Source organism: Emydura macquarii, unplaced genomic scaffold, assembly GCF_026122565.2.
Source record: "Emydura macquarii macquarii isolate MOO-44397 ecotype Brisbane River unplaced genomic scaffold, CSIRO-AGI_Emac_v2 contig_2422, whole genome shotgun sequence".
NCBI classification, from domain to species: domain Eukaryota; kingdom Metazoa; phylum Chordata; order Testudines; family Chelidae; genus Emydura; species Emydura macquarii.
In genome coordinates, this window is record NW_027132559.1 from 3,525,575 (window position 1) to 3,544,110 (window position 18,536).

The 18,536-nt window shown below is 43.0% G+C and overlaps 1 protein-coding gene across 1 annotated transcript in view; it reads right to left on the bottom strand.

The window, feature by feature from the left end:
* The window catches only part of LOC137162209 (collagen alpha-4(VI) chain-like), an 82,764-nt gene that overhangs the window by 20,753 nt on the left and 43,475 nt on the right, over positions 1 to 18,536 (bottom strand). The window contains 5 exon segments of the mRNA XM_067561794.1: positions 2,471 to 2,521; positions 3,260 to 3,322; positions 4,930 to 4,992; positions 5,908 to 5,970; positions 6,635 to 6,697. Coding sequence (XP_067417895.1) covers positions 2,471 to 2,521; positions 3,260 to 3,322; positions 4,930 to 4,992; positions 5,908 to 5,970; positions 6,635 to 6,697 — 303 coding nt within the window.

Here is an 18,536-nt window from a genome sequence, read left to right on the forward strand (position 1 = left end):
GAGTTAACATATTTAATAACAATTTTTTTGCAAGAAATATTAAACCTTATGCTTCAGGATTTAAGCTAATATCTAGTATACAGAGAGTAGAATGAGATATATGTGGGGAGCAGATTATCTCATTTCTGCCTACTGCAAGGCTTACACCTTCCTATGGAGCATTTGGTGCTGGCCACTGTCAAGGACAGGATTCTGGACTAGATGGACCTTCGGTTTGATCCAGTCTGGTAATTGGTCTATTCATTACTTGTTCCATGTACAGCATGCTGGGTAATAACATGAAAGAACTCCATGCTTGTAAAACTAAACTGGCTCTTTTTTAAGAGAACTGTTTACAGTGATATTGCAACTACAGCTAGAATTCTGGCCATGAACACATAAATTGACTTCCAGTGCCTCCTCCAAACTCTTCCCTCCTGCAACCTGTGCTTCTCCCTCCAAGCTCCATGCAGGTTGCTATATTAGTGACTTTAACTAAATTCTAATAAGCAGTTCTACATAAGTTTTTGTACCAGTTTAAATCATTTTAAAACAGATTTAAATTAAATGAGAGAAATTCTCAGATAGACAAGGCCCAAGGTAGTTATCAAGGAGTTAAGTAATGTAACCAATATAAATGTATTCAGAACTTCCAGGGAGCAATTTCTATCAAGCTGCCATTATCACCCTTAAGAGAGCTCAGGCTAACTGCAGCAAACTGGTAAAAAGTGTTGTTATTTAGATGAATATGCCTAGCAGAAAATTACAAAGGAGTTTTCTCTTTCTCTTAATGGAAGGAAAACTCCAGGACATTAAGAATATTGCCAAGAATAAAAGACACCAGAAATATGGCACCTGGCAGGTCATTTGTTTACATGTGAACTAAAGGGAATTATTAATGCATGCTTAGAATGAGACTGAGACGCTTCAGGCTATTTGTGCACAAGATACTTTATCCAGAATTTAATGTGAGAGGTGTATCACTATTAACAGCTAAAGTGGGTGCTTCTAGATTCTTTCTATATTTTTGGAAAAACTTCCTCCAAATGTTTGTCCTTCCTTCTCTCTCTTTTTTGTTTATGACCTTTAAGTAGAACATTTGTTGGGGGGAACCAGAGAAAAATTTTACACAGAAGAAACCAGATTCAATGGAGCAAGTTCTGAGATTGATACTCATCTATTCCCCTCAGATTTGTTATTGGAACATGCTATTATAATAATATTGTCTGTTGATACCCTCTCTTATTTCTTAAATCCAGTTTTCAGTGTCCAGAAGGTGTCCAGAAACTTTTTATCAGCATTTATTGTATGCAGGGTTTTCTGGGGGGTTTTCTGAGACAAAAATATGCATAATGATTGGAATTAATATTATGGCATTTTTATTTATTTTGAATTATTATTGTAAAATGTTATGGTTTGATTGTTTTTCAAATGGTTCACTGTAATTTGTTACACATTTTTTATTAGAGAATCATTGCTATCTCTCTGTTTACTAGGGGAAGGAAATTGAGTCAGAATGTGCCACTAGTTGTTTTTGCTCAAACTTCCCCTTTTCCGTCTCCACACCCAAAACAAAACAAAAAAAAACAAATATACTAAATACAAATATCTGAGTAGAAGTTCACAGATTAGAGGGCCAGATCTTCAACTAATACAGAGGAGTTAACCATTGATTCCAATTGAGTTACATTACGTTATACCAATTGAGGATCTGGCCTTTACTTTGGATCTTTTATTGTAAATTGTTTCTATATTTTAGAAGCGATTATTTAATTATTTTTGTAAAATAGTAACTTAGCACTAGATGGTCCCTAGCTCTTACTTACTGAGCATGAGGATGTAAGTCCCTCCCTCCCTCTTTCCTCTTATACCCTTGTTTAGCACAGTAATGGCTGCTCAGCTAGCTACTGCTCTCCCACCACCATAGCCAGGATAGCAGCTTGCCCAATACTTCTCTCTATGAGCAAATTGGTTGGATGGGAAGAGCCATGGCTCTGCCCTCCACTTACCAGCTAGAGTAGCTGGTTGGGAGCACTGGGCGAGGAGAAGTAAGTTGTATCCCAAAAAGAAATAAAGTAAACTTACTTCTCCCTTTTATCCCAACAACAAAGAAGGAATGGTGCCTCTTTGAGCAACAATTCCCTCCCAGGGCTCCTCCTGAAAGGACACAGATACATGTCACCACTTACTCGGGACTGAAGGACAACTCTCTATCCAGCCTTTAATGACTGCTGGAGTCTGTGAACAGTGTCTGCACCAAAGCAGTGTCCCAGGAGCCACGGTGCCAGAACTGGAGGTAACTTCCACCACTGCAGCTCCCAGTTCAGAAAGCCTGATATAGAGGTATATGTGACCGGGGGTAGGATTAGCCACTTGCTTTCTGGGGAGGAACTCAAACAATGTCAGAAATTTCCTTTGTTACGACAAACAAATCTAGCTGGTATCTTATTAGAAATGACATTGCATGACTGAGACCTCCGCTTGATCTCACCTTTGCCCCTTTGCTTCCGGCAGGACCATAGCCATCATCACCATCTAGGCCCTGCACAGGTTGGAAAAGATACTTTTGGTTAGTTTCAAATGTAGAATTAGCTGTAAATTCAATATTCCACTGGCCTAAAGGAGCATTCACGCTTTTGGGCCTTTAGCAGCTATGGCTGCTTGTGTGATGAAGGGCATCACAGACACAGTCTAGCAGCAGTAGAAAAAGGCACCAAAAGAAGATGCAGCCTAAGGCTAACATCCTCCTCTCCGAATTACAGGGCATCTCACTTACATTTTCTCTCTTCCTTCAGGGGGCTGAGGGCAAAATTCTTCTCTCCAATCCACAATGAGAGGAGAATTTTGCCCTTGAGCTCTAAAAAGCAGGGAAGGATATGTCCAATACAGAGATGGCATCTTGACGGGCACATTCATTTGCTGGGACTTCAGGCCAAATAAATATGATTGTAAGATGGTGGCTTGAAGGCAAGAAGCAGTTGTTCTGCTCTTATATGTGATAGATGGCGGGGGAAAAACGCAAGTGTCTTCGTTGCAACAGAATAAAGATTCACAGACGCTGAGACCAGAAAAGACCACTGATGATCACCTAGTCCAGCCTCTGGCATAAAACTGCAAAGATGGCAGTGACATTAGTGGGAAGACTGAAAACTGAGCAAAAAGATTTTAAAATATCCAGGATGGAAAAAACCAGAATGAAAAAGAAAATGAGATGAACTGCAAAGCCTTCCAACTCCCAGTAGTTAACACAGAGAACCTGAATCAGAGGAGCAAGACTCACAGGCATGCCCCTTGGGCCGATGGATCCCAGCAGCCCCCTCTCACCAGGATCTCCAGGTTCACCCTATTATAATTTAAACACAAAAGATATTACACTTTTTACATTTGACTTCCAGGGAGCATTTTTGCTTTTAGTACAAAGGAGTTGGTCACTGGGTTAAGAGCCGCACTTGCATTTTCTGCAGATTAAAAGATGCAAGTTGTAAAAGCAGACAAGACTCAAAGCTTTTACAGGGGCTTCTTCTCATAGGAACTGAAAGGCACAGACAAAGTCAGACAACACTGTGCTCACATGGAGGCAAATCCCACAGGTCTTACTCTGCAAAACTAACCATTGTTACCAGTGGGAAAATTGCCTGAATAAGGCCTTCAAAATGTATCAATCACAGTAGGAACCTGATTGGAGCTCTACTGGCATGAAACACAAGTGATGTTGGAGTGAACTGAATTATTCAACCTGTCATTGTGAAATATGTTCTTAATTCGGTTGCATTCTGTTGCAGTTCTACTTGGACTCCTTGTGCTTTTTATTTTCTCGTGACTCAATTTATTCTAGCAAGTACCATGCCAATTAAATAATATAGCCAGACTGAGGAGACAGAGTATGCCACAACACTTCTTAGACAGTGACTCATTATAGCTGGAAGCAGCATTATTTGATGGCTACAGACTAAGGTCAGGGAGTCAAAACTCCTGGGTTCTATTTCCAGCTTTGATAGTCCCACTTCTGCTATCTTTATCTCTTGTCTACCTCTCTAAAAATTTATCTTAACAGTACCTACTTCAGAGAAGTTGTGAGGCTTAGATAAGCAATATTGGTAAAGTACTTTGAAATCCTTGGATGAAACAGTATGTATAAGTGATACTATTGCTTTTCTTTAATAGAGTTAGAATACTTATAAAAGACACAACAATAGGTAATTCAATTAAAGGAAATTAGGGACTAAAAAGTCTTTCAAATAAACAAATCATAAATCAAAGTAACCTAATGCAACATCAGACCAAAAATGTGGATTTCAAACCATTTGGTCTAACATCCTATGGACCTAATCATCCCCACGGTACACATACTTGGTGGATTCCTACTTGATCCACCATCTTGACTGACACAAAGGGGATTAATATGAGGACCTCCAGAGGTAAAACCATAAACTTTTACAGCTTGAGCTAAAGAGCTAAGGTTTTCTAGCTGGGCTGGTAATGGAAACAATCTGTAGATTGGGCACAGAAGGGAAACTGTAACACAATCATCTGTGGGTTACACCTGTCCCCCAGCATACAGGAGCTTTTTGAGAATGCCCAGGTCAGAATAGGAATCAAGATATCTAGTGGCTAGAACAAGAAACTGGTAGTCAGGTTCCACATTTATCATCCTACTGTAGTTCTGCCACTAACTGGGCAACCTTGAATAAGTCACTTAGGCCCAGATCCTCAAAGATATTTAGGTACCTAACTCCCACTGAAATCAATGGGAGATAAGTGCCTAAATACCTGGGCCTTAGCTCCCTTGTCCATACTTATCCATATGTAAACTATAATTATACTTACCTATTTCAAAGGGGGGAATTGTGGGGGTAATTTATGCTTCAAAAGTGCAATCAAATCATTGAATGAAAGTTGCCACAGGAGTGCAAAGTATAACTGTGATCAAGCACTTCTTAAAATGTTTACTTTTGATCCTGTAGGCCCTGAATTCCCTGGAGAGCCTGCTGCACCTGGGGGTCCTGGATTAGCCTACAATCAGAAACACAAATAAAAGGGTGCATTAGAAAAAAAAGTTAATGGCTAACGTTCACCAGAGCTTGGAATAGCTCTAAAAGTATTCATTACATTTGGCCCATCTACTGGCATTTTTCAAAGCTTTCAGGAACCGTAGCAACAGTGATGTGTAAAAGAGAACCATGCAAATTCTTTTCTCTTTTCCATGTAAATACTTTGAGATTTCCAATATTCCTTAAATATTATTTGTTAAAGCATACACAACATAACTGGATCCGAAAGCACGAGTCTCATCATACAAAAGTGAAGTGTACTCCTAAATCTTGAAAGATTGGTCCTGATCCTGACTGAGTTAAACTGGTGTAACTACACAATAACTCCATTGAAGTCAATGGTGTTACACCAACGTAAGCGAGAACAGAATTTGTGCCACAGAATCTATGTTCCCCCCATTCTTTCATCGTATTCATTGAATCTCATGGGTGAGTCCCTGTAGCCACACCCAAATGAAACCGCTTACTAACTAATGGTCAGAGTCTGCCTTCAGTTCCACCGGTGTATGTCTAGAGCAAGCAATGGAATTACTCCAGCATATGCCAGTATAACAGAGAGTATAATCTGAACCTAAATACTTCCCTGTTACCATGAAAGAGCTCAGTAACACAAAGTTGCTCTTCTCTCCTGATTTACAAACCAACACTCACTTTCAAGTCCATTATTTTGGCACCAAATTATCAAGGTCTACAATAACTTAGTAACTCTCATTTGGATATTCATTACTAGGCCTTAGAACAAAAAAATCCTCCACTTATACAGACCTTATTTATTGAGGTACAAATACAATTTGTAAAAAAAAAAAAAAAAAAAAAACACTGCTGAGAAGCAGATAAGCATAAGGTGCAAAATAAGGGCATACTCTTTAAAACTAACCTGAAGGCCTGGTAAGCCCTGTGGTCCTGGAGAGCCTCTGACCCCCTGTGGTCCTCTTGAACCCTGGTGGAAAAAGAGCATTTAAAAAAAATGTATAATGTTGCTAATTTGCATTGAAAGGTGGACCCATTGCAAATTACCAAAATGCTCTGCACAGCTGGAATCAGTGACTATGTGCATGTCGGGGGTTTGCCTGCATGGAGCAGCCAGCTGGATCAGGGTCTAAATGTCTATGCAAACACAGACCATTTAGAAAAAGAAATCAAGGGCACAACATCACAAATTAGACTTCTCATTTGGCTTGCCCAGTGTAAATTAGTTCTCTTTATTTGCAATACTATTTCAGAGCACATTAGGAAATGTTCTTTTGTATACATGAGAATATAACACATTTTTAATTCTATGCCCTGATTGAGAATGCATTTTGAGAAAATTGCCATCTGGCTGATGATATTCCATATGCAGGAAAAGTGGCTACATTCACCAGGAAAATTATTTCTGTTATTCACTCGCCTCCACTGGTTTCAATGGGCACCACACTCATGGAAAGTGAAAGCAGAATTTGGCCCATGGATTTCAGCAGGGTCAGGAAGAGGATGTGTCAGGGCAGAATTTCACTCAGAATATTTGAAATTGGTGTGAACAAAATATTGAACAAAAAAATTGAACCTAACAGTATGCTTTCTCCATAAATGTCATGTAAAATAACAGCCTTTCTTTCTGCTACCTGTGAGCCTTGCAGGCCAGAGATGCCTGGATAACCTGGTTCCCCACGATCTCCTTGCCTACCCTGCCAGAAAGTAAGAGAGAAAAATCACTTTACTTCATGACACATTTACATCTACAGATAAACTGGTCAAGCAATATTACTGCAGTTTACAGAAGGCGACAGTGATTTGCAAGGAGCAACCATCACTAAAGAAGCATCAGCTGGAAAAAGAGTGGGCCAGGTAGACTTTTCCTTGTTTTGGGGTCTGTGATGGATGGAGGAGAGGGGGTGGAAAAGGCTGGTTGTATTTATTTCACATGGTGATGAATGCATTTCAATAGGCCAATGTCAGCACTAGTCTAGTGCAGACCTTGCACTCAAGCAGTGCAAGGATTATCGCTAGCCACAGTGTAGAGGCAACAAGAGTGGTAGTAGTGGGGAGTTTCTTGAGCCTTTTTCCCCCTCCACATGCACACCTACGAAGGGCTTCTTATAATCTAACCCAGTGAGTTTTCCCTGATGTAGTCACTGCTATATGCCTCCCATTTTAATTCTGGTTGCTCAGAAAGCCGCACACTAAAGCTTTCTTGACTGTGGCAAAATTAAGTTGTTAGTTTCTAAGATGAGCAGCTGAGAATCACTCAGATAAAGCTGTCATCTAAACATGAGGCAGTTCAAGTGACATCCAGGAAAAAGATCTCTTCATATTAGCTCTGTTGGAGTGAGTAAAGCGTATGGCTTAGTTCTAAGGAGTTCTGGAGAACACTGGAGGTGTTCTTTCGTTAGGGGAAATTATAAACATATGTCCAAGGATTTTTTGGAACTCTGTTAATTCTGAAAAACAAAGTTCTGGGAATAAATTGGATTTAAAATATTACACTCCTCAGTTCTGAGGAATTCTGCCCTCTTCATATGACTGAACTGGGAAGGAAATCAAACAGAAAAGAAACCCACATGGATCTGAGCGACCCTAGGGGTAGCCAAAGTTATGATACTACAACACTGGACAACTGTTGCAATGCCAGCTGTACAAAAATGGACTATGTCTTAACAGAGACAGCCTTGTATGAGAAAATCATATACACAGCAAAATATACAGTGACAAGTAAAAGAGCATTTGGGATCTTTACCTTAGGTACATTGGGTCCCATTCCAAAGCCTATTGAAATCAATGGGAGTCTTTCCACTGACTTCAGTAGACTTTGGATCAGGCCTAGAGATAATTCATTCTCTTTTTCTTATGTTTCCCTGTTTTCTTTATTTCTCTTTTCTTTCTTACCACTTTCTTTTTTCCTTTGCAACCTTACCTAAAACTTGTAGTGTTGTTCATGCGCACAATACACATTTCTTCTCCTAGGCGATAGCAAACTTACTGTTTTTCCAACCATTGGTTATCCCTGTCTCAGAATATCTGCCTTTTGTACTACTTTTCAGCATAAAATCATTGTCGAAAGAATTTTTAAAGTCTGCCTTTTTTCTTCTCATGGAACACAGCAGCTGATTCGAGGTGAAACTCCAAAACAGTTTTCCTTTTCAGAAAATAGTGAAAAAGTACTACGTTGCTGCTGGATGGAGAAGTATTTTATAATTTTTGTACAACTTTAAATCTAGTGCTGTCAATTTAGCATCTTCTCTAAGTCATTTAAAATGGTAAAGTTGCATGGCCATTAGTGAGTGCAGTTTTGGTCCTCTCTGGGCAATTAAAAGACACCAGATGTTATTTGTCAGCCCTGATCACAAAATACTAATACTGGCTTCATTTGAACGGCATTGTTTTTGTTAGGTTGTTTTAAAAACAAAATCCTCTATGCTGCCTGATGTAGTAGGAGCAAAACTTTTCCCACGTTTATCTCTAGAGCCAAATCCTACGGTCCAAATAAGGGCCACCAAAGACACTAGATGCAATAGAAGCCATGCAGTTCTGCTTGCTATGTAGGGGGAACAGGATGTGGGTCCCCCTGCATTTGCGTGCTGAGGAGCTGTGCCCTATGGCAAGTTCTCTGCATCCCACCACACAGATGGTGTCGGGGTGAGACGAGGCCAGTGGATCTATGACTTCATAGAACTAGCAGCCCAATTTCCTGCTGCAGAGGAGTGCAGCTGCCACCAGTCTGCTCCTGCCTCCCTACAGTTACATTAGCAACCTAGGAGCCTCTCCACTGTTGCTGGAAGTCTGAGTCTGGACAGAGGCCTTAGCCCTTAATGCCTATTAATTCACATAGATGGCTATTCTGTTCTGAAAAGTCAAAACTGGTATGTAAGTAATTACGAGGAACAGATGCCATCACAGTTTGTGTGGAAAGTTCTCAGTTGTGGGCTCCGCTTTGCCCCCTGACTTTCTGGAGGGATGGCCAGGCATTAGGGAGCACTGCCTGAAAAGGACTTCTCCGTTTCTGCATCCTATAGATTTTACGATGCAAGTTCATAGAATCACAGAAGATTAGGGTTGGGAAGGGATCTCAGGAGGTCATCTAATCCAATCCCCTGCTCAAAGCAGGACCAACCCCAAATAAATCATCCCAGCCAGGGCTTTGTCACACCTTAAAAACCCCTAAGGATGGAGATTCCACCACCTCCCTAGGTAACCCATTCCAGTGCTTCACCACCCTCCTAGTGAAAACGTTTTCCCTAATATCCAACCTAGACCTCCCCCACCGCAACTTCAAACCATTGCTCCTAGTTCGGTCATCTACTATCAGTGAGAACAGCCTAGCTCCATCCTCCTTGGAACCCTCTTTCAGGTAGTTAATGGCTGCTATCAAATCCCCCCTTTTTCTTCTCTGCTGCAGACTAAACAAGCTAGTTCCCTCAGCTTCTCCTCATAAGTCATGTGGTCCAGCCCCCTAATCATTTTTGTTGCCTTCCTCTGGACTCTCTCCAATTTGTCCACATCCTTTCTGTAGTGGAGGCCCCAAAACTGGACATGCTACTCCAGATGTGTCCTCACCAGTGCCAAATAGAGGGGAATAATCATTTCCCTTGATCTGCTGGCAATGCTCCTACTAATGCAGCCCAATATGCCGTTGGCCTTCTTGGCAATAAGAGCACACTGTTGACTCATATCCAGCTTCTTGTCCACTGTAACCCCCAGGTCCTTTTCTGCTGAACTGCTGCTTAGCCAGTCGATCCCCAGTCTGTAGCAGTGAATGGTATTCTTTCATCCTAAGTGGAGAACTGTGTGCACTTGTCCTTGTTGAACCTCATCAGATTTCTTTTGGCCCAATCTTCTAATTTGTCTGTGTCACTCTGTATGCTATCCCTGCCCTCCAGCACATATACCACTCCCTCCAACTTAGTGTCATCTGCAAACTTGCTGAGGGTGCAATCCACCCCATTCTCCAGATCATTAATGAAAATGTTGAACAAAACCGGCCCTAGCACCGACCCCTAGGGCACTCTGCTTGTTTACCAGCTGCCAACTAGACATCAGGCCGTTGATCATTACCTGTTGAGCCCGATGATTTAGCCAGCTTTCTCTCCATCTTATAGTCCATTCATCCAACCCATACTTCTTTAACTTGCTAATAAGAATATTGTTGGAGACCGTATCAAAAGCTTTACTGAAGTCAAGGTATATCACGACCACAATTTTCCCCACATCCAGAGCCAGTCGTCTCATCATAGAAGGCAATCAGGTTGGTCAGGCATGACTTGCCCTTGGTGAATCCATGCTAACTGTTCCTGATCACCTTCCTCTCTTCCAAGTGCCTCAAAATGGATTCCTTGAGGACCTGGCTCCATGATTTTTCTGGGGACTGAGGTGAGGCTGACCAGTCTGTAGTTCCCCAGATCCTCCTTCTTCCCTTTTTTGAAGATGGGCACTATATTTGCATTTTTTCCAATCCTCCAGGACCTTTCCCAATCGCCACAAGTTTTCAAAGATAATGGCCAATGGCTCTGCAATCACATCAACCAACTCCCTCAGCACCCTCAGATGCACTGCATCCGGGCCCATGGACTTGCGCATGTCCAGCCTTTCTAAATAGTCCTGAACCTGTTCTTTCACCAGTGAGGGCTGCTCACCACCTCCCCATTCTGTGCTGCCCAGTGCAGTAGTCTGGGAGCTGACCTTGTCTGTGAAGACAGAGGCAAAAAAAGCATTGAATACTTCAGCTTTTTCCACATCATCTGTTACTAGGTTGCTACCCCAATTCTGTTAGGGGCCCACATTTTCCCTGACCTTCTTCTTGTTACTAACATACCTGTAGAAATCCTTCTTGTCACCCTTTACATCCCTTGCTAGCTGCAACTGCAATAGTGATATGGCCTTCCTGATTTCACTCCTGCATGCTCGAGCAGGAGTGAAAGTTCAGCATTTTCTCTTACAACCACCTCAGAACTCCATTGCTTATTGGCACCACATACTGCATAGTACAGCCAGACAAATGACAACTGCCCTCCCCTCCCCGGCATCATTCTCCAGAGCTGGGATTTTTAATTGTCTTAAAACTGGCCTGTAAATCTCACATATCATTAATTATTACTTTTTGTCTGACGTCCTTGAGCAAGATGCAGTCCTAATTGCTTAGATTCCCTGCAGTGACCCTCCCCACTCCCCCCAAAAAAAGCACCAGGAAACAAGGTAATTTTCTCTTTGTAACAGGACTATATCAATGCAAACTAGGTATCTTTTAGTTTGCACCAGTAGGATTTACATTTGGCATTTAGAGCACAACACGTTAGAGTGCTCTATAGTTCACACCCCCAAACACCACACGGCCACACCAGGTAGAAAAGATCTAAAACAAGGTTTATCGAGCCCTAAGGCAGTGATTAAGAAAGAGACTAAAGGGGAATTCTATATAAAGGAAATTCAGAGGCAGCAATGCTGACTAATGTTTAATATTTAATTTAAAAAACCCAGTCTCTTGCAAGATTTTAAATGAGCATTTCTAACAGGAACAGGATCAATTCTGAAAATGTCAGATTCTTTCCGTTGATGCCCCCAGATACACTGTAATGTGTTCGTTAGAAAGTCACAGGATATGGTAGATTTTAAATCCAAACCTTGTTAAAGCCGACGTTAGGCTAACGCTCTGTCTTCTTAAGGTTGCCTGAGGGAAAGGATGTCTGAGTAAGTGTTAGTCATTCTTGTGGCCTGCCTTAAGCATAATCCTTTAGAAAGCAGGGCTCTGATCCAAAATCCAGTGAAGTCAATGGAAAGACTCCCACTGAGTTCAGTGGATTTTGGATTAAACTCTTAGGATATATCAACACTGCAATAAAAGACTCCCGGTTGGCCTGGACCAGCTGACTCGAACTCCTGGGGCTCTGGCTGCTGGGCAATAAAATCTCAGTGTAAGCATTCAGGCCAGGGCTGCAGCATGGACTCTGAGAATCCATGAGGTGGGAGAGTCCCAGAGCCTGGGCTCCAGCCCCAGCCAAAATATCTACCCTGCATTTTTATGGTCTCACAGCCCCAGCCTGAGATAGCTGATTTGGGCCAATCACGGCTATGCTGTGTGTCTTCTATCACAGTGTAGACATACCTTAGGGTCTGAGGTATGTCTGTGGCACAAGTAGACTTACCTGGCCTAGCTTGAATAACAATAGCCGTGAAGCCACAGCAGCATAAGCTAGCCACTCAAGTACACCCCAGGACCCTGCACAGGCTTGTATGACCTATATTGCTGCCCGTGTTATTCAGATCAAAGCTAGCTCAGGTGTGTCTACCCATGTGGCAGTCACACCTCCAACCGTAGTGTAGACATATCCTTAGTGGGCAGGCAGACAAGTTGGATGGAAATAGAAAGTGCAAATGAATGGACTCAGGTGAGGGGTGATGGGAGGAGCAGCAGCAAAGACAAGTGACAACAATGAAAGTTAGAAGTGATTCAATGAACAGCCTCAGGAGGCATTGTAGATAGGCAAGCGACCATATCAGTATATACAGTGGAAAGGTCACGGAAGACAGGGAGTGAGGAACCTTAAACACAACAAGGGGAAAGGGCTTAGAAGCAGGAAAAAATAGGGGACCCTAGAGCCAAGGAGAAGAAAAAAAAGAGTAATGTAGAGCAAGAAATTGACCCACAAACTGAAAAGAAGGGAAGACATGGCACAGAGACCCCCTTGCAAAGGGTTCCTTGTTCTTGGCAAATAACTCTCATCTCCGACTCACTACACCATATACCTCTGACAGGATAATTATCCATAAAGCATAACCTAGTTAAGGAATAATGCATTTATATTGAAAGTACGCTTTAGGGACTCAGAGTAAAAATTAGCCACATGTGGATAACTTGTCTGAATGATGGCCCTTTTGGGGGTTGTCATCCCTTCCTGTTTAGCCGGTGATGCAATGCAAGACTATTGTTTAGCCTTTCGCAATACTAAGACTTGCAATGTGAAACCACCAGAGGCAAACAATCAAAACCATTTAAACCATAAGAAAAAGCAACATTATAACAAGTGCCCTGTTTGTGACTAGAAACAAAAGGCTGTTTTCCATTTAACACAGGGGAGGGAGAAGCAGTCTGTATCCATTTACTAGTTCCACATGGGGTTTTTCATGAATGTTTGTGGCCTGCTTCAGTCCTGAGTGCCCCACGAACGATCACAAACACATAGGATCAGATTCAACGCTGGCAATGCAAAAGGATTGGAAAGTGGCTGGATCCAGAATGGGATCCCTGGCATACAGCAGTTCCCAAAAGGTGCAGAGCTGCCATAATCGGCTCCTGTGCCACTCCCTCCAACCTCCCCTCCAAGAGGTATATACTGAGGGTGAAGGGTGCTGCACTCTGGCTACCCTCCACTGGCATACATGTCTACCCTTGAGGACCATTGCCAGGCAACATCAAAGGTCAAAATGCTTGTAACTGAATCCAGCTCTGGGAATCCTGGCCAGGGAGCCAATGAGGCTGAGGTGTTGTAGTTAGCTATAAACTCACGCTGCAGGTTGTGAAGCAGGAATGTGGCAAAATAACTATCTGAGGGGCTCACTGGATACCAAGCTGTAACTGTCATTTCCCATTGGACAATGAATTTGAACCAGACAGCCACCGATGTCACAAAATCGTGATGCCTCGCAACAGCTCAGAGCAAGCCAATGATCAATAGAGAGCATGAGATCCACCTCCGCCAGCAAACAGACCCCATAAACTCCTGGGAAGTGAAGGAGGACAGCAACTCACTAGGAATGTGTAGCAATTCAAAGGCCAAGTGGCTGAAGGAAGTGTTATGCAATTGCAGGGACTCTTATGTAGCGTACGCTTTCTTTGTGTAAATTACTGGTTTATCTAGTTATGGCTGTTAGTGTTATTTATTAATGTCCTCTCTCTGCACTTGGCATTCAGTTTAAATTTACTCACAGCCCTCTTTCCCTTGTGCTGGAGAAACCTTGCAGCCCATAGTCCTCCCTCATGAAAAGTTCCCTTGAAAGCTAATGCTGCCAGAATAAACAGCAAGTAAGCACTTCAATGTATAGCCTGCACACGGAGGGAAGACAGAGGCGCAGGGACGGGGGAATGTAGCAAACTCATGTAAAGCTCAGCAGGCTATTTCCAGGAGAACTGCAGTGGGTTTTCAAAGGGCTCACTCCACGGCCACACTCCCAACCCAAAGAAAGGCTACAGGGCCGTGGCACAGCCCTATCATGATTGCTACTTGAGCCCAGAGACTGGAAGTGTGCTAGCTCCCCCCCATGAAACTATGTGTGGTTCCCAATCACTGGAACTACATTGACATGAATTGGAATGAAAGGAATTGCCCAGGGTGTAAGTCAGGACAGAATCTGGCTCTTACCATTTTGTAAGAGATAGAAGCTGTGCATAGCATCATGAATTCACTGAGGTAATGGAGCACTGCACTCTCCCCCAGTGTAGGGCAGGGCCCTAAAGGCACAATCTTAGCCGGAAAGTAGTGCTTTAGAGCCACAAGGAAAAGTGCAAAGCTTCTCTGCATTTAATTTTTTTTAAGGCAAACAAGAGCATTAAATGATTGCTCAAGCGAACAGATCTGGGAAATCGCTGGGTAAGATCAAGAGAAAGATACAGATAAGTGAAAGGAGAAATAAAAAAAATCAGCCATAAAATTCAGACACATTTATTGAACCACTATATTTTACCAAGTTATTGGACACATGTCACCAACATTATTATTATTTGTACTGAGGGAGCACCTAGAAGTCAACTAAGAATGGGACCCTATTGTAGTGCTAGGTGCTATACAAAGTAATACGGTCCCTGCCCTTAATAGAATAAAACCTAAGCAGATGAGACAGAAGAAGGGTAGGATAAAGGGATATACTATGCAAGCAGTCCTGGTTTATAATCATCACCACAGATCCACAGTGACTCAGGAGGTCCATTCCAGTCCTATATTTCTAGGTCTCAGGTGCATATCTACAATCCCTAATCAAGACAATGAGCATTAAAGCACTTGGAATCTTTCTTCCTGGGCCAACTGCAATCTATTGTTTTATTTCTGAGGGGGAAAGAGGCAGCTCGCATGTTGCTAGTACTAGAGCTGGCTGACATCTGGAATTTCCTGGAACTCTGCCATTTCAAAATTCCCTGCAAACCGGAGAGTCCAAACATTTCCATTTTGAAAACACAGTCTTTCCAAAAAGAAATATGATCCTCAGATCACCAGCAGTTGCTGGGGATTCCAATGTCCCCCAGCTCCAGGGAAGACCACAGAGCCCCAAGGGCTTCCAAACTCCCAGGCCAGCTAGCTCCCCAACTCCCACAGCTTGGGCAGCAAGCTGGCCCAAGAGCCAGGCAGCCTGGGGAGCCAGCTGGCCCAGGAGTCTTGCCCTGTGGCTGGGAGTCTGGAACACAGAGAGCCACACCTCCAGTCAGAGCTTTTATTGCTTCCATGCTCCCTGCTGAGATGCCAGGAACCTAGATCCTGAGAGCCAGGGCTTGAGCTGGGGCTCCCAGGGCTCCCTGGGCTGCCATACTTCTGATTCCAGAGGCAGGAAGCGAGGAGCCAGGGCTCCTAGGACTTTCAGGCTCCCAGCTCTGCAGCAGAGAGCCAGGATGTCCTGAGAGCCAACATTTTCAGGACTTCCAGGCTCCCTGCCACAGAGCTAGAAGCCAAGCCACAGTCAGAGCCAAGGCTCCCAGGGTTCCAAGCTCTTCATTCTGCTACTGGGAGCCAGGAATCCTTGGGGTCCCTGGACCTGGGGCAGACCACATGGCAGGACTGTCCCCAGCAGCCCATTACCAGAGCTAGCAAGGAAATAACAGGCTTCTGTCGGAAATCTTCTCATGATTCAAGAAAAATTCATTTAACGCAACGTGTTGTCACAAAACTTCTTGGGTTTGACTAATTGCCAATTTGTTTTGTTGGAAAATTTCTGACCAGGGCTCATTAGTAACCCTGTAGTGGAAGAAGAGGGAGCGCTGGGTGTGAGAGTTGGCGTGCGCACACTGGGCAGACGCTGAAGGAATCATTCATTTCTGTCTTGCCTTGTCAACAATAGTGCAGATATTCACAAACCTCTAGTAGAGTTTTGTGTTGGTTTTAAGGAGGCTTAAAATAGTGAATCTGTACCAGCGTGCCTTTCAACTTCTCAGTGGTCAGCTCTTGTCCCTCACTAACTTTTTAATTTTTAAAAGGTTGAAAAATGTCTAAGCCTTAGAGGCTAGAAAATTCTAACATTCTTATCTAGCAGTGGTTTATAGCCCAATTATTTGAGAGAAATGGCTTCAATCCCTTGGCTTGGCTTTAAAAGAAACAAACTGTTGTGTATTTTGTGTCTTGCCTAATTGCCTAGGTTGCCATAGCAACAGAGCTTAGCTTGTTGCCATAGCAATAGAGATAGACTATTAGGGGATTGCTCAACCAGTCCTGGTTGGTTTTTTTGTGTTAGTTCAATAAAGACACTCCCTGTGTTGCATCTCTCTGTGATCCTGTGCTGGTTTCTCTCTCTGAATACAAGCAATAAAAAGGAATTCAACATAACAAAAGTGGTGATGGAGGATGGGATCAATCTGTGCTGCACTGGCAAAAAAGTAAAAGTCATTGTAAGAAAAAACCTTTTTGCTGTTTTGGGGACTGGGCTGTTTACACTGACAGTTCAAACTGAACCTAAAACAGGCTCTGCTTTGTTCTGGCCGAAGTGAAGCAGACAGAAACAAAGCAGTGCTAGTGAATGGAAATCACCAGCAAGTGTGTGAATGACCCCAACACACATGAATAAAAGACACTAAAAGACAAGAGAAAGAAAGCAGAAAAAAAAAAAGAGGGGCAGCAATGGCTACATTTACAGGACCCATTGATGAGGCTCTAGAGGAATGGAAAACATATTCTTAGTGTTTTTAGCTTTTTGTTATTGCAATTGAAAATACAGCTGCAAAGAAGGTGCCCATTTTCTTAAGTGTTGTAGGAGCTAAAACCTATACTTTATTGCTCAGCTTAGTGCACCCTGATAAGCAAAAGACAAAATTTTACAGTGACATTGTGAAAATCCTGGAGGCACGTTTTTCTTCAAAACCGCTGGTAATTGCAGAGAGATTTAGGTTCCACAAAAGGAATCAAGAAGAAGCTGAAACAACTGTGCAATTTGTAGCAGCTCTGAAGAGGCTTGCTGAGCACTGTGAATTTAATGATGTGTTAAATGACACCCTATGCGATAGGTTAGTGTGCGGTCTGCACAATGAAGCAATGCAGAAGTGCCTATTAACAGAGGCCCAGCTCACCTGGCAGAAGGTCACTGAAATTGCAATCTGTATGGAACTGGCCGCAAAGGAAGCCCAACAGCTCAGTGCATCGACCAGAGTGCATAAGGTGTCACAAGAACCTACCCACAAGACAGTGGGGAGCCAGGAATGTCACCATTGTGGAAAGCTGGGTTACCCTGCATCAGAATGCTGGTGTAAAGACCAAGTGTGTCAACAATGTGGCAAAAAGGGACACATTGAGCGTGCCTGCAAACAAAAGAAAGAAGAGTCAAACAGAACAGACAAACCGGAGAATAAGAAACCTGCTGTCTGGTGGACCAAAAAGGAAAATCTATATGTGGTAGAGTAGACTCAGAATGATCAAAATGACACCTGGTCAGAAGAAGAAGTGCCACTCCACATCTTGTCCATGGCAGTTGGCTCACATGAATACTGGGTAACCCTGCTGTTGGAAGGTAAACCTGTACACGTGGAACTGGATACAGGTACAGCAGTTTCACTGTTCTCAGACACTGTGTGTAAGGAGAAGCTAAAGCATCTCCCACTTAAGCTGACAAAAATTGTTCTGAAGACATACGCTGGAGAAGCTGTACCCATGTTGGACACTACTGACTTTAAGGTGGAGCTCAATGGACAGACTGCTAAATTGCCACTGTTTCTGGTGGAAGGCAATTACGTAGCCTTAATGGGAAGGTCATGGCTTAGGAAGATCCAGCTGAACTGGGCAGAAGTGCACAGGATGGCTAAAGAAGAAACAGGTCTGACAGCTGTATTAAAGGAACATGCTACTGTTTTTGGAGAGGATCTGGCAAGTATGAAGGGAATCACTATGAAATTGAACATTAAACCTAACAGCCAACCAAAATCTCTGAAAGCCAGAAGTGTGCCATATGCCATCAGGCCAAAGGTTGAAGCACACCTGGAGCGCCTGGTCAAAAATGGAGTCCTAGTACCTGTTACCCACAGCCAATGGGCAACCCCAATCATTCCAGTATTGAAGAAAGATGGCTCCATTCGGATTTCTGGGGATTTTAAGGTCATTGTTAACCCAGTATTGTGCGCAGAGCAATACCCTCTTCCCCACATTGATGACCTCTTCGCTGGCTTGGCTAATGGACAAAAGTTCAGCAAGATTGATCTGAGTCAGGCATATTTACAGATGCACGTCGATGAGAAGTCCCAAGAGCTGTTGACTATCATGACACATGAAGGGCTGTACCGATACTGTCGTTTGCCCTTCGGAATAATGTCTGTGCCAGCTTTGTTCCAGAGGGCTATGGACCAGATCCTGA